Source organism: Elgaria multicarinata, chromosome 13 (genome assembly GCF_023053635.1).
Source record: "Elgaria multicarinata webbii isolate HBS135686 ecotype San Diego chromosome 13, rElgMul1.1.pri, whole genome shotgun sequence".
Lineage (NCBI taxonomy): Eukaryota > Metazoa > Chordata > Lepidosauria > Squamata > Anguidae > Elgaria > Elgaria multicarinata.
This window is the reverse complement of record NC_086183.1, coordinates 23,224,481-23,245,708: the sequence shown is the minus strand read 5'-3', so window position 1 is coordinate 23,245,708 and position 21,228 is coordinate 23,224,481. Positions and strand designations below refer to the sequence as shown.

The window sequence follows — 21,228 nt, the reverse complement described above, 5'->3', positions numbered from 1 at the left end:
GATTTTTTGGGGGGTGGGAGCACACACACAGCATCTCTCTCTCTCTCTCTCTCTCTCTCTCTCTCTCTCTCTCTCTCTCTCTCTCTCTCTCTCTCTCTCTCTCTCTCTGTCCAACCCCCCCCTTCCTCCAAGCCTCACAATAGCTGCCGGGCTGATTAGGACAGGAGGGCAGCAGCTCAGAGGGGAGATAGCCCCAATCTGCAACTCCTGACAGGGGAAGGGAGCCTGGTGATACCTTGCAGCAGCACAAACAGTCCTGCTCCCCACCCAGCCAGCTGGCCACTGTTCTTGGCAGCTGCTCTGCCACCCGCAGTCCTCCACGTGCTCCTTCCTCTCTGCTGCAGGGCTACTGCTCCCGCCTTGTGCAGCAACTATCGCGAGAGGTCTGCCGGGGCAGCTTGTAGGAGGGAGCAGCTCTGGCCGAGGGAGGGAGCGAGGGAGCAGCGGTGGCTCCAGCAGGAAAGAAGCCCTGGGCCCTCCTAGGCAGGAGAAGAGTGGGCAGAGCCGCTGAATTCACCGCTGTTTCCTGCTCTGCTGCCTTCTGTGGCCACTTCCCCCACCCCCTACTTCTGGTGGGGCCGCTGTGGGCTTGAGATAGGAGGAGGGAGCAGCTGCGTGAGTGAGAAAGTCCTTCCTGAGCAGGAGTGGTGTGGGGAGAGCAGCTGAATTTGCCGCTCTTTCCTGCTTGGTCCTTGGGTTTTAGGACCTTCTGGAGAGACCACATCAAGCACCCCCTTGCTGCCCCTTTGCCTGTTAGTGCCCCCTTTAGCACCCCCTGCCATCCCTTTGCCTCTTAACGCCCCCTATGCAATCCCACTGCCCCCAAGGGGGCAATACCACCCACTTTGGGAACCACTGGTTTAGTGTGTGGTGTGAATCATGACTTACTATGTCGTGTGAAGGATTCCTAACAATACAGGCTACATAACCATAGTTTAAAGATTGAAAGGAAGTTACAGAGCCCTGGAGCAGCCACTGAGAAGGCCCTCTCCTATGTCCCCACTGGGCGTGCCTCTGATGGTGGTGGGACCAAGTGAAGGGCCTTGTAATTATTAATGGGAAAACGTGAGATGCTTTGGAGACTGGTGATGGGCCAGCCGCATGAGTATGGCTATAGTGGGGATGGGGCATGTGTGTCTGCATGCACACCCCACCTACTTGGCTACTTCCTCGATCTTTATGTGTTCGGTGTGAAGATTGGAGAAAGGGCCTTGGAAGCACTGTTGGCCTGCCGAGGACCCAGATGGCAGGAGCTGAATATGCCATGGCCTATGATGTAGGGCTGGGGCATGCAGGCTCTCACACAACCCAGTTCAGCCCCACTCGTATTGTAGGTAAATGCCACCATACATCTTACGGTTTTTTTTTTAAATGTGTTATATAAATGGCTCCAGCAGAGGCAGAGATGGGACTGCAAAGCTCACTTCATCATCTCTAAAGAGAGGACACTGCCAGCCCATTTATTTCTCCTTTCTCTGAGTTATTTTTATGTTATCTAATTGCGTCACTTTGTAACTCTACTGATGCCCCCTTTCCTGTGCTTCCTTTTGTAATCAGTTTTTTATATATATATATATATATATATATATATATATATATATATCCTTAACAAACAGGCTAGGATTGTCTTGTTTGTGGAGCACACACCTCTATAAGGAAGGGAGCAAAGTCCGGAGGCAGTTGATGGGAGACGGTGAAACGCAAGCTGAATTCGTAGGTGAGTGAGGAATCATTTGGGGCTATCGAGGAGGGGGATTAAATATTTGTTTGGGAATGAGGTTGTCCTCTTTCAAAGCCCAGCCTGTCTGGAACCCCAAGAGGTGAGTTCTCCACCTCCTGAAATCATAAATTCAGGAGGTGGAGTCCATCAATTCACACATCTGCATTCTGCATTTTAGGCCGATTCCAAGGTCACAGAGGGAAAGCCAATCCCCAAGCAAATCTTGGTGCGTGTGACAATGGAATGCGGGGGAGCTTTTGGTTGGGATGACAGTATTTATTTATTTATTGCATTTCTATACTGCCCAATAGCCAAAGCTCTCTGGGCGGATCACAAAAATTAAATCCACAAGGTACTACCAAAAGTGTAAAACTGAAACCACAATATTAAAGTACAATATAAAAGAACAAACGAAATAAAACCAAGCAGCAATGTAAAGATTGAGGACCTCCAGTATGCCTGGCGTAAGGACCCTCAGTGGGCTCCCCTCAATCACTAGAGAAGGAGATGGTGATACTCCTCCTCCTACTTCCAGGGCACGGCTGCTGCTGCTTCCACCTGCCTCTGCCAACGGGTCGCTTTGCCTGGCCTCAAAAAGTGACCTGCACATACAGTAGTGGCATAAACAGGCACCTCTGCCTACTGCTTCTGCCCCAGCCAAGAAGGGTGCCTGATAAGTTTCACTGCAGGCGAGAAAGCCTGCCTGCCTACTAGGGGTCTGGAAACAAAGCCCTATGAAGAGAGATGGAAAGAACTGGGCCTGTTTACCTGAAGAAGAGAAGATTGAGGGGAGACATGATAGCACTCCTCAAATACTTAAAAGGTTGTCACACAGAAGAGGGCCAGGATCTCTTCTCGATCCTCCCAGAGTGCAGGACACGGAATAATGGGCTCAAGTTCAAGGAAGCCAGATTCCAGCTGGACATCAGGAAAAACTTCCTGACTTCTAGAGCAGTACGACAATGGAATCAGTTACCTAGAGAGGTTGTGGGCTCTCCCTCCCTAGAGGCATTCAAGAGGCAGCTGGACAACCATTGAGCAGGGGGTTGGACTCGATGGCCTTGTAGGTGCCTTCCAACTCTGCTATTCTATGATTCCATGATTCTAGTAGTGCTGGTCCCACCACTCCCATCTCACCCCCTGCCACACACAGCCTGAATGTGTCTGCTGCTGCTGCTGCGTTTCATGTTGAATATAAAAGACTTTATAAGGCAGTCTTATGTTCTCTATGAGCTGCTTCTCCCTCACACTTGTGTGTGCTTGTGTACACAGGCTGCTTCAGTAACACAGGCAGCCCACCAACACACACAGACACACACAGAAAAAGGAAAAGGAAACGTGGCAGCTGCAAACGCATTCAGGCTGTGCGTGGCAGGGGGCGAGATGAGAGTGGTGGGAACAGCACTACTAGTAGGCAAGCAAGCAGGCAGGCAGGCTGTCTCACCTGCAGTTAAACTTATCAGGTGCCCTTCTTGGCTGGGGCAGCAGCTGCAGGCAGAGGTGGAATATCACCATCTCCTTCTCTAGTGGTTTAGGGGAGCCCCTTGTGGTGTAGCTGGGTCTAGTGGGTCTTACCCACGGACCTATTGCATACTGGTGCCTGGCAATTGCACCAGCCAGCCAGCCTGCCTGCCTGCCTGTGAGCCCAACTGTCCGGTTTTTCTCCTGAAAGATGAGAAAGTAGTGTCTGGATTTTGCTCATCATTTTCCATCATCATCATATGACTGGCTGTGCTTAGAGTTCAGAAAATCAACCCTGAAGGGAGAAACCAAAGGCTTAATCTTCCAAGTACGATCTGATTAAGGGGAGGCGAAAGCATCTCTGATTGTCAACGGTTTTGAAACCACTGTGCCCGCCTTGCTGGGTCAGTTTGTGTTTTTGGCTGCACAACTAAAACTTGAGACAGTCTTGGGCTCACTGAATGCTGCTTCTGACTGCATCTCTGTGTGGCTGCCTCACTGCACTGTGTGCAGTGATCTTGCCCAGTTGTCCAATATTACATTTGTGTCATAGTTAGAGCCACATTAGTGACTGGTCTACTAGTCCCTAACTTGTATTCCTTCACTGCTAATAGTAATTGGAGTCTGAATGGGAACACCCTCAGGCTCTGCTAGCCCATCTTTTACAACACAAAAGAAAGAGAACACTGTGAAGGGGGGATTTGCACTTCAATGGATAGTTTCTGATCTTCTCTTGAATACACAGACCTTCTCTCTTTGCTAAGGGAGACTGCTTGAACTGTTCCTTTGAAAAATCCAATATTTAAAAATTAATTACAACAAAACCTGCAAACAGGTCATTCTCAAAATTTCCACAGATGACAACCATGAACCGATCTATAAGCTCAACGAGGTTCATGTTGATATCTTGAAAAATGAAAAAGTTATAGCACTTTGGATTACCTGAAAAATCCAATTTAAAAAATTAATTGCAACAAAACCTGTCAACAGATCATTCTCAAAATTTCCACAGATGACAACCATGATTCCATCTGTAAACTCAGAAAACGTCATGTTGCTATCTTAAAAAATGAAAAAGTTATAGGTGTTTATTTCTCCCAATGGAACTCTATGGAGAAACGCATCCGAATCTCGCCTCGGATCTGGCTCCGAGGTGGATTGGGGGAGGTCCGGATCGGTCTGAGGTGGATCAGGCCTGATTCAGAAGGTCTGGATTGGGCTCCGAAGCAGATCAGGGGGGTGGTCCATGCACAGCCCTACTAGCCACAGCACATACCATAAGTGATATACATTTTCTGTTCATTGGAGGTGCTAAATTTTTCCTCCATCCTACCTTCAAGGTAATTAACCCCTGCATGTTAGGCAGAAATTCAATACAGGCGATGCATCTGAAACTTCCGTGGGTATACTATTGAGAAGACATTATTCTAGAGACAAAATATTGCTCTTTATTCCTGGGAAGCTCCTATTTCCCCCCAGAACAGAAGTGCTAGTTGGTGTGTGTGTGTGTGTGTGCATGTATCCTCACAATAAATTCATATTCAAAGATGGAGTGGGGGGAGGAAAACATCTACATCTCTCTCTATTTCTCTTCCAAACAGAGTTTTTTCAATGTCATCTGTAGTGTATTTCACCCACAAGGGGACCCTTTTCCCCAATATAGGATATGATGTGGAAACACTCAACTTTGTGGAAAATGAATTCCAACTGTTGGACGACGATGTACTGAATGTCAGTTATCTTAAGTCAGGTCAGTGGTGTTGTTAAGTTCCTGGGCTAGTAGTCTTACATGTGTCCTGGCTTGGATGATAATGTGTTTTATATACCTATGTCAAATGTGAAGCACATAATAAATAATGAACAACAAGATATTTGACCTCTTCCAACTGACTCCATGATTTACAGCTGTCATTCCTTATATCCCAGTATCAGAGGCCGTAAGTCTATATTATACCGGTTGGTGGGGAACATGGGTGAGAGGGTGCTGTTGCATCCATGTCCTGCTTGAGGGTTGCTGGTTGGCTGGTGTGTGAACAGAATGCTGGACTAGATGGTCCTTTGGTTTGATCCGGCAAGACCCTTCCTATGTTCTTATGACCACCAATGCACCATAGTCACCTCTATTTCCCCCCCCTAGATATGAATTTGCTTCTACAGCTAATGTATGTCAACCTCCTCCCTCGCAGAACTTATTTCTCTCCCCCTTTCAGGGTTTCTTCCTTACATACAAAGTTCTGTGGACAAAGCAAACTAAGATCTTAATGTTAACAAAACCAAGAGTGAAATGAGGGAATTTGTTCTCTCATTTCATATGGGGTGTGTGTATCTGTATGTATGGGCAGTATACAATGGTACCCCTCCACAGAGTAGATACATCATAGTGAATGAGCCTAGTGTGCTTGTACAATGACCTTACGATAGGTGGCAGCAGAAGACATACAGACATAAGAAAATAAGAAAAGCCCTGCTGGATCAGGTGAAAAGCTTATTCATACCAGCATTTTCTCCTCATGTAAGCCATCCAGGTTCCTTTGAGAAAACCACAGGAAGACTTCACCCTCTTGCTTGCATTCCCTTGGAACTGGTATTCAAAAGGCATAATGTCTCAGATACCAAACATTGCATCAAAACTACTGCATCAACAAAATCACTGGTGACAAAAGGTTGGGGGAAATAGTACTGGAGCTTGTCTACACGAACAGTGACTTTGCAGTAGAGGCACGTCATCTACATGACGCAGCTGCCATTGCAAAGCCATCCGGGGGCAAACCCTGGAAACTCTGCTCCAAAAAAGTCAGGCACTTAGCCCGACTTTTTTGGCAATGGAGCCAATGGTGCCCCCTGATTGGTCATAATGGGTGGCCCCATGCCAATAATAATAATAATAATAATAATAATAATAATAATAATAATAATCTGCTTTCATAGTGCAATATCCTGCTTGGTGAAGATGTGTCATGGGCCCCAACAGTTGTCAGCGCACTTCAGTACCACTATAAAGCAGTAGTGTAGATCCTGCAGTGCACTTCAATACTGCTATAAAGCAATAGTGTGGCTCCTGACTTTTATATACCGCTTTCAGTGGAATATCCTGCTTGGTGTAGATGAGCCCTCTATTGCAGAACCAAGAGTGGATGGGAAGAAGAGGCAACCGTATGATTATTGGACTCCCTTCCAGGTACCAATTGGATGGGGGAGATCTTGGGCTTGATCTGGCACAATGGAGACCCATCATGGGTTCGCAGCTCAGTTGCGTGGGAACGGTCACCATGGATTGAGGCTAGTGATGGTATGAAGATTGCCTTGGCATCTCCTCCACCCAGACACATCACTTCTCACTTGCCATTTCAGCTTTTCCCCAAGTCATTTCTCCAGTCCAAGGCTAAGGTAAGGCAGCAACAATTCTCATATCAAGCCCACCTTCACCTCCTGAGAAGGGTGAGATGTGGCCCTCTCACAATGTCACCCTTGCCTCTCCTACAGGTGGTCTATACTCTGCGTAATCCCAAGGATGTGCTGGTCTCATTTTACCACTATTCCAAATGCTGCAAAATATTCAAGGACCCTGGAACTGTGGAAGAGTTCCTGGAGGAATTCCTGAGTGGGAATGGTATGGAAAGAGGACAAACAAATGTCTTCCTCCATTTGGCTTGTAGCACACCTCCCCCCCAAAAGACACACTGAGCAATATAACCACTGAACTCTCCTGTCCTCCTTTACCCAGTAGTAGAAGCCAGCAGTTGAGACTTGTAACTACAAGTGTCTTTCATTTGTTTATCCTGACTTCTCTGAAGAAATTTTGTGCATTTGTCAAAGTGCTGAACTGGACCTGTTATTGTATTTATCTAACACTGTATTTTTGTATCCTGCTCTCCACAAGGCCACAAGACTGGGTACAAGACTGGCGGAGTTGTGCCATGTTACCCCTCATAATCATGGTGTAAGCTTAGTGGTAGAAATACTGGCTGCCACAGACTAGTCCAAAGCCACTCTGTGTATCTCATAACTGAGTGAAGATGGGCTGGTCCAACATGCTATGCCCCACACCATGAAGGCTTTCTTCTTACCCATCCTCATAACCTTATCACAGAACTATTAATTCCAACAGGGCAAAAGGGAAGGAAGGGGAAATGTGCCATGCTCATTAACTGCTTTCCTTGAATATATATATATATATATATATATATATATATATATATATATATATATATATATGCCATTCACAGGTAGATGTGAATCACCTGAACATATGGAGGGTGGAAATGACAAGGCCTCAGTTTCAGTTGTGAGACGATAATGCGTATCTGTGTCTGAAGGCAGGAAGTGTATCCCTCCTGTCCCTGTCCCCCTGGACTGTTGACATGCCACTTTTGGCTCTGCTTTGCTCTTCCAGTGATGTATGGTTCCTGGTTTGACCATGTAAAAAGTTGGCTGGAGGTGAAGGGGAGACCCAATGTCTTCTTCAACAGTTATGAAGAGCTGCAGCAGGTATGGTTTGACCGTCGGCTGTACACCCATCCTGGCTTATGTTGTTTCTTCACTTCTCCAAGTGAAGGTTTTTAACAATGGAAAGCTGTTAAGTGCAATGAGCCTCTACGAACATAAGAAGAGCTGTGCTGGATTTGATGAAGTATCCATTTGGTCCAGCATTCTGTTCATACAGTGGCCAACCAGTTGCCCATGGGAAAGCCACAGGCAGGAAATGACTGGAACAGCACCCTCCTGCCCCTGGTCCCCAGCAACTGGTGCACATAGTCATGTTATCTCTGATACTGGAGATAGTATATAGCTATCAGGACAAGGGGCCATTGGTAGCCTTCTCCTCCATGAATCTATCCACTCCCTTTTTAAAACTATCTGAATTGGTGGTCATCACTATATCCTATGTTAGTGAATTCCATAGTTTAACTATGTACTGTATGAAGAGGTCTTTTCTTTTCTTTGTCCTGATTCTCCCACCTATCAGCTTCATGGGATGACTCCATTGTGTTCTAGTATTGTGAAAGAGAAATGTCTCCTTATCCACTTATCCCCACCGCATGTACATCTATCACGTCTCTCCTCAATCATGTTTTCTCTAAGCTAAGCAGTCCCAGATGTTGCAAGCTTTCCTCGTAGGAGGGTTGCTCCAATCACTTGATCTTTTTAGTTCTCTTTTCTGAACTTTTTCCAGCTCTACAAAATCATTTCTAAGGTCTGGTCACTGGAACTGTGCACAGTATTCCAAGTGTGGTCTCACCATAGATGTATTTAAGTGTAATCTTGGCAGGTTTTCTTTTTCATTGGCTTTGTAATTATGTCAAACATGAAATGCTGACCAGCACACTTGGTCAACATTTTCATCGACCTGTTCATCGTAATTAAGAACTCCTTCTTGCTCAGTCAACACTAGCTCAGATCCCATTAGCGTATATGTGAAGTTGGATTTTTTTGCCTCATAATGTGCATCACTTTCCCCTTGCTGTCCTCCAGGGTTCCAACTAAAAGCTGCTGTGCCACCTTTTTAATGTTAAGCATCAGCAGTCGGGTTGTATTCTGGTTCAACTAGAGCCCATCCCTTTTGTACAGGCCCAGCTTGTCCCAAAACATTTCCAGCACCCTAGAAATTTGAAGCCTTCTTCTCTACACCACCATCTTACCCACACATTGAAACTTCTCAGTTTTGCCTGCTTAGATGGCCCTGTGCATGGAACAGGGAGCATTTAAGAGAAAGCCACCTTGGTAGTACGGGATTTCGCACATTTATTGTGGTTTCCAGGACCTGCCTGTCATGGGGACCATTATAAACCAGAACTACTGACTCCACCCCAGCACGATCTACAAATCTGTTGAGTTGGTGTGTGATGTCCACAAGCTGAACCTCCACACTAGGCAGGCAGTTTCCCATGCCGTCTGTTTATTTCTCTGCCAGGACCTGCGAGGCAGTGTGGAGAAGATCTGCCATTTCCTTGGAAAGGAGCTGAATAGCCAGCAAATTGATTCTGTGGTGGAAAATGCCTCCTTCCAGAAGATGAAGGACAACCCGAAGTCCAACTTCACCACACTGCCAGATGACTTTTTAGACCACAAGAAAGGGAAGTTATTGAGGAAAGGTAAAAGCAGACCTTCCTGGGTATTTAGTGTTGTCACATGTGCATTTGCTGTTGTTTATTATTTATTATTATTATTTATTTAGAATATTTATATACCGCTCCCCATTGAAAAATTTCGGAGCGCCCAATAATTTTAGGAAATGTCAACATATTTATAGAGTCAGTTCCCCTTAGATACTATGGCAGAACTTTCCCACCAATCATAATACAGTTCTGAAAATGCAAGAACCAATAAGAAGCCAAGCATTTAGGCATGTACAGAGTATGAGTGCTTCTCTGACTAGAAGATACCACAGTTACAGAAAAACAGCAAAACATCTCTATCTGTTATTTTCTTGGTTATCTTTCGTTGCAGACATCTTCCACCCTCTGACTGCCGGGGTGGACAACGCCTATGTTGTCACGTAGTTTCAGCATCAACTTAACTCTAAAAGCAAAAGCAATTGCAGCATTAAAAATAAGTTTTAAAAGAACAGGAAGCCATGAACTTTATGAACTATAGCTAAGGATGATAGGCCATTTTCTTATACCCATGGGCATAGTAAAAGAACCAGCTACAATTCCACGACAGGTGTACAAGGTAAAATGAAAATAAAAACAGAATAAAACAGTTAAAACAAAATTTAAAAGAAGCAAAAACAAAAATCCAAGGCTGCATGTTAAAGAAAGGCTTCTTGGAATAAAGACGTTTTCAGGAGGCGCCGAAAGGAGTACAAGGTTGGCGCCTGCCTGACCTCCAGAGGCAGGGAATTCCACAGAAGGGGGGCCACCACGCTGAAGGCTCTTCCCCTGGTGGATTCCAATTGGAGGATGGATCTATGTGGAACCACCAGGAGCAGGCCCTCGGGTGACCTCAGTGACCGGGCAGGTTGCTAAGGGAGAAGGCGCTCTCTCAGGTATCCTGGGTGGCAGCCACTGACCAAGAGAGATGGGAGGCAGGGAAGGACAGCCTCTTCCACCGTGCTTGGGAGCAGCAGGCCAGCTGAAGAGATTCAAGGCCGGGTTATTTATTTAGGTTTATTGATATACAAGCCTTTCCACGTGAGAACCCACATGCATTCCACATGATTCACCCAGTTCTCTCCACCAACACTTTGCCAGCTGCTTCATCTAGTGCCTGCTTGGTGCTCACTCAAGGAATTGCTGGAATGCAGCAGAAGTGGTACCGACACATGTTGCCTGAGTAGTCTGTGAATCTGCCTGCTGACTCAATCAAGCTTTCCCAAAGGGTGCTGTGTGAGTGCAGTTGGGAGACAGCTATAATGCGACAGCCAGTTGGTCCAGGGCCCCAGCACTGTAACGGGTCTGGCTCAGAATGACGTCACAGTAGGCAGCTTCCTCACTCTGCCTAAAGGAAGGGCCAGCCTTTAAAGGGACACTCATTTCTGTGTGCTAGCTCAACTACTTTGCGTTTACTGCTCCCTCTTGTGGTGTTCCAGGGATCGTCGGGGACTGGAAGAACCTCCTGACAGTGGCACAGAGTGAACGCTTTGACCGCGTTTATCAGGAGAAGATGCAGGGAGTGAGTGTGACCTTCCCATGGGAATGAAGAAGGCCAGACTGCTTCTTCTGCTGTTCTGTTTTCTTCCTGTCTGTGCCTCATATGGCTCAGGTTCCTTCTAATAAATCATTGGGCTGTATTACCAGAGTATTGTTATTTCTCCAGGTGTGAAGGAAGCTGAGCAGGAATTTCACAGTCCAAACAGGGGAGAAGTGCAAACAGGCCCAAAGCTACATGGATATGTTATGTTCAATTCTAGGCTCACATGAAGCTTGCTCCCCAGCTGTCTGGGTGATGTCACAGACTGAAAATATATTTCTTTTGAAAAACTAACCCCCCTTTCTCATAATTTTTGCTTGGTTCCCTAACCTCACTACTCCTCACTTTCCAGAGATTCACAGAGAGTAAAGTACGATACATTCCAACTAGATTTTCTTGTAATTTGTGAACTGCATTACACAGGCACTATTTCCCACATGATAGCTACCTTTAGGCAGGATCTTCCATTTCTTAATCTTGTTTTTAATCGTCACCTTTCTTTACATGGAGTTGGGTTGAGACTCTGATTTCACTAGAGGCGTTGGAATCAGTTAGTCAGGACCCATGGTCTTCTTCAATGTCACGACTCAAGAATTTGTGGATAACAACCATTCAGAACAAGAGTATGAGAAAATGCTTTCATTTGTGGCAGAGCATAGGTTCATGTCATATAATTTGTGACTCTGGACTTAATGGTCTTATGAAGGAGCCTATTTATTTATTACATTTATATACTTTCCAATGGCTGAAGCTCTCTGGGCGTTTCACAAATTTCATACCCACAAAATACAGCAGAGAGTACAAATATGGCCATGTTGTATCAGTTCAATCGTGAGGCAGGTAACTAAAATGTCGCTTCTTCGCCGTCGCCCTGCTATTCTATATTTTAGAAACGCTTCCGCATGACTGATAAAGCAAAGGGGAAAAAAAAGGAACAAGAACCAAAATAAAACTCCCAATTGCCAATCCTGATTGAAAAGAAGAAGAAAATACTCCAAAGCATGTGAAGTTTTGTATTTTAAATGCACTCAGCAGGAATAAAACGGAGTTTGCTTCTGCTGCCCCAATGCTGAACAGATTACGCACCATTCTTTTTGTAGAAAAATGGAAGGTAGGTCCCAATCCCTGCTTGGGTCCTAATGCCTGTGCCTAGAAGCATAGCAGGAGGGATCCAGTCTAGCTTCCCTGGGAAGGGAGTTCCAGAGCCCTGGAGCAGACACCGAGAAGGCCCTCTCCTGCATCCCCACCGGGCGTTCCTCTGGTGCTGGTGGGACTGAGAGAAGGGCCTTGTAATTATTAATGGGAAAACGTGAGATGCTTTGGAGACTGGCGATGGCCCAGCCACATGAGTATGGCTGAAGTGGGGATGGGGCATGTGTGTCTGCATGCACACTCCACCTACTTGGCTACTTCCTCGAACTTTATGTGTTCGGTGTGAAGATTGGAGAAAGGGCCTTAGAAGCACTGTTGGCCTGCCGAGGACCCAGATGGCAGGAGCTGAATTTGGCATGGCCTATGATTCAGGGCTGCTCTCACACAACCCACTTTCACCCCACTCGTGTCATAGGCAAATGCCTCCATATAACTGATGTGCTCTTTAAATATATGCATTGCTGAGATGGGACTGCAAAATTCATTTAATCAGCTCTAAAGAGAGGACACTGCCAGCCCATTTATTTTCTCCTGACTCTGGAGTGTTTTTATCATATCTAATGATGCCAGAAGAACTTTGGAACTCTAAGTACTGATGCCGGAGTTCCTGTGTTCCCTTTCCTGTGCCAGCAAAGTCCAAAAGTAGTGGATGGGAGAGACCGTAAAAAGCAAGCTGAATTCATTGGTGAGTGAGGAATCATTTGGGGCTATTGAGGAGGGGGATTACGTGTTGGTGTGGGGAATGAGGTTTGTCCTCTTTTAAAGTCCAGCTTGTCTGGAACCGCGAGAGGTGAGTTCTCCACTTCCTGAATTTAGGGAGATCATCAATTCACAGAACTGCATTCTGCATTTTAGACTTTGTGGAATTGTCCTGTAAATGCCAAGGGCTCATGCAGAAGGACCCCTGAGGATTGTCTTAGGGTCTGGGCAGGTACATATGGGAGGAGGCATTCCTTGAGGTAACCTGGCCGCAAGCCGTTGGGCATTGAAAGTACTGTACTACTACTCTCTTTTATTTTAATTGATTCTTTTATTTTTATTATATACACTGTAGTTTCAATTTAGAGAAATTGATTTGTGCTTGAACGGCAATTTAAATGGCAGTTTTCATTTGCTCAAAAGAAAAGAAAAGAAAAGAAAAGAAAAGAATGAAAATCCACTAGCTAGCTGAGTAACTGGTGTGTGTGTGTGTGTGTTTACAAATGGCTTACCTCCCTCATCCCCACTGCCACCACCTGCCTGAGACCTCTTGGCACCAGACGCCTCTGGAAGGACACCAGAGGTGTCTGGTGACAAGATTGCTGCATGTCTCTCTATTTCTCTTCCAGATAAGGTTTTTCCCCCAATGTCATCTGCACTGTATTTCACCCACAAGGGAATCCTTTTCCCCAATAAAGAGTATGATGTGGAAACACTCAACTTTGTGGAAAATGAATTCCAACTGTTGGACGACGATGTACTGAATGTTACTTATCCTAAATCAGGTCAGTGGTGCTGTTATGTTCCTGGACTAGTAGTCTTACATGGGCCCAGGCTTGCATGATAATGTGTGTTATTACACTTATGTCAAAAGTGAAGCATGCAATAAACATTGAACAACAATATATTTTACCTCTTCCAACCCACTTCATGATTTACAACTTTCATTCCTTATATCCCAGTATCAGAGGCTGTAAGCTTATATATACCAGTTTCTGGAGGACATGGTCAAGAAGGTGCTGTTGCATCCATGTCCTGCTAGAAGGTTACTGGTTGACCACTGTGTAAACAGAATGCTGGACTAGATGAAACCTTGGTCTGATCCAGCATGGCTCTTCCTATGTTCTATTCATGGGCAGTAAGGCTACTAGTCATGATGATTGCTATACCCACAGTATCAGTATGCTTCTGAATAACACTTGCTAGGCAAAATACACAGGAGGATGTTATCAATTATTATTATTATTATTATTATTATTATTATTATTATTATTATTATTTTATAAAGCGCCATCAATTTTCATGGCGCTGTTCAGAATAAAACAAAACAAGACAATCTGCTTTATGGCTTACAATTTAAAATTTACGTAACAGACAGGGGAGGGAGGGGAAAAACCAATAGGGGTAGGGACATTAAAACGAAATATAGACTAGTATGACGACGCTACAGTTAAAAAGCTTTCGAGAAAAGAAATGTTTCCAAGCGAGATTTAAAAACAGAAATTGACATTGTGGTCCGCAAATGCACTGGAAGAGAATTCCAGGCATAGGGGGCAGCGAGTGAGAACGGGCGAAGACGAGCGAGAGATGTGGAAACTCTTGGGCAGGTAAGAGACATGGTGTTAATGGAGCGGAGAGCACGAGCAGGGCAATGTGGACTTCCCACTGGAACAACTGTCAGAAAAGATATTTGAGAGAAGGGGAGAATGTATCACACAGAGAACAGCAAAAGCTTCAAAGTATAGCAAAAGCTAGAAAAGTAGGAATGAGTGGAATTATTTTCAGATACATTCAATGTCTCACCTATTCTGTATTCCAGTGATTTTAACATTAAGATGTTATATAGAACAGGTATGTCTTAATTATGTGCTGTGAAATCAGACATGTGACCAAGGCCATATTTGGGTGGGCACGTCCCGTTGTGGGCTGGACATGTTGGGCGTGGCCATGTTATCCTCCTTTTTTGGTTTCCAAATTATGGTCACCCTACTGGTTGAACACTGTAGGAACAAAATGCTACACTAGATAGGTCTTTGCTCCGATCCACAAAGACTATTCTGTTCTTATGACCACCAATGCACCATAGTCATCTCTAGTTTTTCCCTAGATCTGGATTTGCCTCTATAGCTAATGTATGTCAACCCACTCCCTGCCAGAACGAAATTTCTCTACACCCTTCAGGCTTTCTTCCTATCGTACAAAGTTCTGTGGACAAAACAAAGTAAGAACTTAATGTTAACAAAACCAAGAGTGAAATAAGGGCATTTGTTCACAAATGGTCAGTAAGAGGCCCAGTGTCTAGAGATGCTCTGTGTGGTCAGTATCCTGTGGTACCCCTTCACAGAGCAGATACTTCATAGTAAATGGGCCTAGTTTACGTAGGACTGCCATTGGGTACTGCCCTATATTTGCTTGTACCATGACCTTACGATAGGTGGCAGCAGAAGACATAAGAAGAGTCCTGGTGGATCAGGCCAAAAGTTTATGCAGACCAGCATTTCCCCCCCCCCCCATAGAAGCCAACCAGATTCCTTTGAGAAAACCACCGGAAGACATCACTCTCTTGCTTGCATTCCATTGGAACAGGTATTCAAAGGCATAATGTCTCAAATACTGAATGTTGCATCAAAACAATTGCATCAACAAAATCACTGGAGGAAACAGCACTACTCAGTCCTTAGAATGAATATTATTATTATTATTGTTATTATTATTATTATTATTATTATTATTATTATTATTATTATTATTATTATTTACATTTGTATACCACCCCAGAGTCAAAGCTCTCTGGGTGGATTACGTAGGACAACACACTAAAAAACCATATTCAACAATTTAAAATCACAAAAACATACAAATTAAAATCACATAAACGTACAAAAACAAACTCAAGCTAATTACATATTGCTAAATGCCTGGGAGAAGAGAAAAGTCTTGACCTGGCGCTGAAAAGTTAACAACGTCGTCGCCAGGCAGGCCTCTTCAGGGAGATTGTTCCACAATTGGGGGACCATCACAGAAAAGGCCCTCTCATTGCCATCCTCCGAGCTTCCTTCAGAGTAGGCACCCAGAGGAGGACCTTCAAATGCTGTACCTTTTTTAAGGAAGCAGGAGGATTCTGAGAAATGTTGAACAAAAGTCATCCATCTTTGAAAAGAAATATGGTCATGTCAACAGGGGTGTTATTTCAAGATAGACATCTCTGAATGCTGATTGCATTACAGACAAAGATGAGCATCTCTTCAGTTCTTTATTCTCCTTGCTAACATCTTTCCTTGCCGCCAGTCAGAAAGGTGTATGCTCAATTAGACATGACTATGTCGACTTGGTGATGAATTTAGGGAATCCTGGCTTTGTAGAGTTTTAAGTAGCTCCTAGGTCTACAGAAATCCTTTTCAGTTCTCATGATTTTGCATAGCTTGAGAATTATGTGTGGGTGGTGGAACGTAATGTGAAAGTGGGTAAGTAAAAAGGGTGTAGGGGAAGAAGAGGCAACCGTATGGTTATTGGACTCCCTTCCAGGTACCAATTGGATGCAGGAGATCTTGGGCTTAATCTGGCACAATGGGGACCCATCATGGGTTCGCAGCTCGGTTGTGTGGGACCGGTCACCATGGATAGAGCTTATTGGAGGTATGAAGACTGCCTTGGCATCTCCTCCACCCAGACTCATGGCTTCTCACATGCCATTCCAGCTTTTCCCCAAGTCATTTCTCCAGTCCAAGGCTAAGGTAAGACAGGAACAATTCTCACATCAAGCCCACCTTCACCTCCTGCTAGTCTAGAACACAGATATGGGGAGTTCTGAGTTGACTCACCTTCCATTCATAGAAAGCAAGGAATTTATAGGAACCATTTATAGGAAGCAAATACATTCTATGGTTCCATTGCCTCTGCCAGTGTTCCAAGGCTTTAATAGTACTCCTGGCAGCTTTTTCGCTATGATTTTCAGGAAAATAATTCTTGATCGAGGTCCTTAGGGAATCCCAGTTAAAACCGTAATGCACACGACATGTTCCATTTGCAGAGCATTTGGAGCTTCTTTGTAACAGGGGCGAGATGCTGCCCTCTCACAATGTCACCTTTGCCTCTCCTCCAGGTGATCTATACTCTGCGTAATCCCAAGGATGTGCTGGTCTCATTTTACCACTATTCCAAATTCTTCAAAGTATTCAAGGACCCTGGAACTGTGGAAGAGTTCTTGGAGGAATTCCTGAGTGGGAATGGTATGCAAAGAGGCCAATAAACCGTCTTCCTCCATTTGGGTTGTAGCAGTCCTTCCCCATGAGAGACTCACTGAGCAATATAACCACTGAACTCCCCTGCCCTCCTTTACACAGTAGTAGAAGTCAGCAGTTGAGATTTGTAGCTGCAACAGTGACTTTCATTTGATTATCTTGTCTTCTCTGAGGAAATCTTGTGCATTTGTCAAAAGTGGTGAACTGGACCTGTTATTGTATTTATGTAACACTGTATATTTGTATCCTGCCCTCCACTAGGCCACAAGCCTGGGTACATAGAGTTGTCCCATGTTAGCCCTCAGAATAGTGGTGTGAGCTTAGAGGTAGAAATACTGACTGCCACAGACTAGTCCAAAGCCACTCTGTGTTTCTCATGACTGAGTGAAGATGGGAAGTCCAGTCTCCCCTGGGCTGGTCCAACACGCTATGCCCCACACCACGAAGGCTTTCTTCGTACTCGATCCTCATAACGTTATCACAGAACGGTAATTCCCAACAGGGCAAAGGGGAAGGAAGGGGAAATGTGCCATGCTGCTGCTGCTGCTCCCGCTGCTGCTGCTGATTTGCATTTGTATACCGCCCATAGCTGAAGCTCTCTGGGCAGTTCACATAATAAAACTGGTGGAGGGTGGAGATGGCGAGGCCTCAGTTCCACTGCTGTGTGATGATAATGCATATCCACCTCTGAAGACAGGAAGTGTAACCCTCTTCCACCCTCCTTCCCTCGGACTGTTGACATGCCACTTTTGGCTCTGCTTTGCTCTTCCAGTGGCCTTTGGTTCCTGGTTTGACCATGTGAAAAGTTGGCTGGAGGTCAAGGGGAGACCCAATGTCTTCTTCAACAGTTATGAAGAGCTGCAGCAGGTATGGTTTGACCTTTGGCTGTATACACACCCATCCTGGCTTACGTTGTTTCTTTACTTCTCCAAGTGAAGGTTTTTAAAAATGGGATGCTGTTGAGTGCAGAGAGTCTCTAGGAATGGAAGAGCTGTGCTGGATTTGATCAAGTATCCATCTGGTCCAGCATTCTGTTCACACAGTGGCCACCCAGCTGCTCATGGGAAAGCCACAGGCAGGACATGACTGGAGCAGCACCCTCCTGCCCCTGTTCCCCAGCAACAAGTGTACATAGGCATCCTATCTCTGATACGGGAGATGGTACATAGCTATCGACTAGTAGCCATTGGTAGCCTTTCCCCTTGCTTACACTGTCAGCTGTCTTCCAGGGTTCCAGTTAAAAGCTAAAGTTTCACCTTTTTACGTTAAGCCCCAGGGATTAGGTTTTATTTAGGTTCAAATGGAGCGCAACCCATTTGTACGCGGGCCCAGCTAGTCCCAAAACATTTCCCAACACCTTATAAATTTGATGCCTTCTTCTCTACACCCCATCTCATCCACACACTGAAACTCCTCAGTTTTGCCTGCTTAGATGGCCCTGTGAATGGAACAGGGAGCATTTCAGAGAAAGCTGCCTTGGTAGTACTGCCTTTCATCCTCCTACCTTGAATATTTATTGCGTTTTCCAGGACCCCATGTCTCGGGTACCATCCTCTGACTGGAGTCCACCAGGGGAAGAGCCTTCAGCGTGGTGGCTCCCCTCCTGTGGGATTCCCTGCCTCTGGAGGTCAGGCAGGCGCCAACTTTGTACTCCTTTCGGCATCTCCTGAAAACATCATTATTCCAGGAAGCCTTTCCTTAATGTCCAGCCATGACTCATTGTTTGTGCTTCCTTTAAAATCTGTTTTAACTTTTTCATTCTGTTTTTATTTTCATTTTATCTTGTACACCGCTTTGAAATTTTCAATGGGGAGCAGTATATAAATATTGTAAGTAAATAAATATAGTAATAATAATTATAAACCACCACTACTGACTCCACTTCAGCAATGTCTACAAAGCTATGTAGATGTTGTGTGATGTCCACAAGCCCTGCAGCAGGCAGACAGTTTCCCAGGCCATCTGCTTGTCTCTCCGCCAGGACCTGCGAGGCAGTGTGGAAAAGATCTGCCGTTTCCTTGGGAAGGAGCTGAATAGCCAGCAAATTGATTCTGTGGTGGAAAATGCCTCCTTCCAGAAGATGAAGGACAACCCGATGTCCAACTTCACCACACTGCCAGATTACTTTTTAGACCACAAGAAAGGGAAGTTATTGAGGAAAGGTAAAAGCAGACCCTCCTGGGTGTCTAGTGTTGTCACGTGTGCATTTGCTGGAGTTCAGGTGGCAGCCACTGACCAAGAGAGATGGGAGGCAGGGAAGGATGTCCTACTACCTTGAGCTTCCTCACACGTTTCCCTCTCAACTAGAATTAATGGCGAAGGGTTGCCTTTTCAAGTGCCTGTGGTGGGAGGGTCATTTGTGTGAGATGGGCACCCCTGCAGCCTAATCAGATATATTCTGAACTGATAAGATTCTTCTCCACTGACAGGTGGCCTTTTCTGAAAAACCCAGGTGGAAAACTTTGTTTCCTTTGAGAGGTTTTGAAATGGAGGCACTTGGCAACCTTGTTGTTGTTGTGGTTGTTGTTGATGATGATGATTTCATTTCCCAATTTTTTTTAGAACAGCAGACATAGATGCCTCATCCATGAGGGGATCTACACAGCGTACTGGAGGCGCACACAAGCGCCTTTAGTGCGACCCAAAATTGTGTGTGTAGATCCTGCTGGAAGAGGCGGAGGAAGAGGCGGAGGGAGAGGAGGCGGCGGCTGGGGAATCGGGCCGTGTCCTTGCCGCTGCCGCCACCCACCTCCCCGCCGGCCTTGTCCCAGCCACGGGGGAGGGGGGCGAGACCCCCTCCCGCCACGGAGCAGGCTTGCATTCTTTGCATTTACTGCTTCCTCTTGTGGTCTTCCAGGGATCGTCGGGGACTGGAAGAACCTCCTGACAGTGGCACAGAATGAACGCTTTGACCGCGTTTATCAGGAGAAGATGCGGGGAGTGAGTGCGACCTTCCCATGGGACTGAAGAAGGCCAGACTGCAACTTCTGCTGTTCTGTTTTCTTTCTGTCTGTGCCTCATATGGCTCAGGTTCCTTCTAATAAATCATTGGGCTGTATTACCAGGGTAGTGTTATTTCTCCAGGTGTGAAGGAAGCTGAGCAGGAATTTCACAGTCCAAACAGGGGAGGAGAGCAAACATGCCCAAAGATGCATGGATACATTCTATGTTCAATTCTAGGCTCACTTCAAGCTTAGCCTTGCTTGCCCCTCAGCTGTCTGCGTGATGTCACAGTGTGGATCTACACTTCTGCTTATATCAATTTTTTGAGCCCTTGTGACGTTGTAAGTTGTATCGCTACCTTGTGTATACCGTTGCTCAGTAGCGTTACTTACCTTTTCTTGTAACGTTGTTGCGGAGCACACTGTTCGTTGCCCCGTTGTCGGTGTTGTTTCTTCTTCTCGTTTCTCTGAACCTTTCAATTCCCAGACTGTCTTTTCTCTGCGCCTCCCACTTCCTTGTTTTTGTATTTTATGCGCTTCCCTAGCTAACATTCCTTTATGCACATGCTCTTAATTCCAACTCTTTGTGGCGGGAGTTCTTCAGAGAGAGTGGTTTGTGGATTGTTGGAGTTGTCTGTCTCTTGAGGAAAGTGTAGGAATGCCTGGTGAATGGAATGTGTTAAATCTTTCTCATTTTAAAAACATTATTTCTGTGGTATTACATGCAACCTACCTCAAGTGAAAACTTTTTTTGAAACAATATTTTTATTAAAGGATGCGCATATGCACATTTCTAATTAAATTAATTTTTTTAAAAAAAATTAAATTAAGGATGCGCATATGCGCATATGACCCGCCTGTCATTGGGGGTGCTGCTGCTGGTGGGACCGAGAGAAAGGCCTTGTCATTATTAATGGGAAAACGTGAGATGCTTTGGAGACTGGTGATGGCCCAGCCACATGAGTATGGCTGAAGTGGGAATGGGGCATGTATGTCTGCATGCACACTCCACCTACTTGGCTACTTCCTCGATCTTTATGTGTTCGGTGTGAAGATTGGAGAAAGGGTCTTGGAAGTTCTGTTGGCCTGCCGAGGACCCAGATGGCAGGAGCTGAATTTGCCATGGCCTATGATTCAGGGCTGCTCTCACACAACCCACTTTCACCCCAGTCGTGTCATAGGCAAATGCCTCCATATACCATACTACTTTATTGTTATCCATAGATCCATGAGAAAACAAGAATCAAACATGAAATCATACAGTTAGAGATATTATCAACTTTCATCTAATACACAGAGAGCTCTAATCCTGGCCGCCACTGTAAGAAATTTAGCAACAGCCAAAGTTACTCTTGAGGACTTGTCTTCCAACAGAAACTTA

General features: G+C 45.3%; 2 protein-coding genes across 3 annotated transcripts; both read left to right on the top strand.

Moving 5' to 3' along the window:
- The first annotated feature begins 6,472 nt into the window (after positions 1-6,472).
- LOC134408364 (sulfotransferase 2B1-like) lies at positions 6,473-10,913 on the top strand. Its single transcript, XM_063140623.1, has 5 exons — positions 6,473-6,568; positions 6,665-6,791; positions 7,575-7,669; positions 9,093-9,273; positions 10,713-10,913. The coding sequence occupies exons 1-5, from the start codon at positions 6,473-6,475 to the stop codon at positions 10,820-10,822; spliced, it is 609 nt and encodes a 202-aa protein (XP_062996693.1). The 3' UTR covers positions 10,823-10,913.
- Positions 10,914-12,533: 1,620 nt separating this feature from the next.
- On the top strand, positions 12,534-20,061 carry LOC134408488 (sulfotransferase 2B1-like). 2 transcript variants are annotated; one of them, XM_063140789.1, is made up of 7 exons: positions 12,541-12,650; positions 13,294-13,449; positions 16,190-16,398; positions 16,767-16,893; positions 17,678-17,772; positions 18,887-19,067; positions 19,763-20,061. In XM_063140789.1, the coding sequence occupies exons 2-7, from the start codon at positions 13,311-13,313 to the stop codon at positions 19,870-19,872; spliced, it is 861 nt and encodes a 286-aa protein (XP_062996859.1). In that variant the 5' UTR covers positions 12,541-12,650; positions 13,294-13,310; the 3' UTR covers positions 19,873-20,061. The 2 variants fall into 2 exon arrangements, with proteins under 2 accessions (XP_062996858.1, XP_062996859.1); XM_063140788.1 differs by lacking the exon at positions 19,763-20,061 and having other exon boundaries at positions 12,534-12,650; positions 18,887-19,214.
- The last annotated feature ends 1,167 nt before the right edge of the window (positions 20,062-21,228 follow it).

Bases quoted from the DNA above. Each gene is read 5' to 3' on its own strand.
- LOC134408488 (XM_063140788.1), top strand. From the start codon at position 13,311: ATGTCATCTGCACTGTATTTCACCCACAAGGGAATCCTTTTCCCCAAT. The intron at 16,894-17,677 runs GTATGCAAAGAG...TTGCTCTTCCAG, and splicing joins GGAATTCCTGAGTGGGAATG to TGGCCTTTGGTTCCTGGTTT. The intron at 17,773-18,886 runs GTATGGTTTGAC...TCTCTCCGCCAG, and splicing joins GTTATGAAGAGCTGCAGCAG to GACCTGCGAGGCAGTGTGGA.
- LOC134408364 (XM_063140623.1), top strand. From the start codon at position 6,473: ATGAAGATTGCCTTGGCATCTCCTCCACCCAGACACATCACTTCTCAC. The intron at 6,792-7,574 runs GTATGGAAAGAG...TTGCTCTTCCAG, and splicing joins GGAATTCCTGAGTGGGAATG to TGATGTATGGTTCCTGGTTT. The intron at 9,274-10,712 runs GTAAAAGCAGAC...GTGGTGTTCCAG, and splicing joins AGGGAAGTTATTGAGGAAAG to GGATCGTCGGGGACTGGAAG.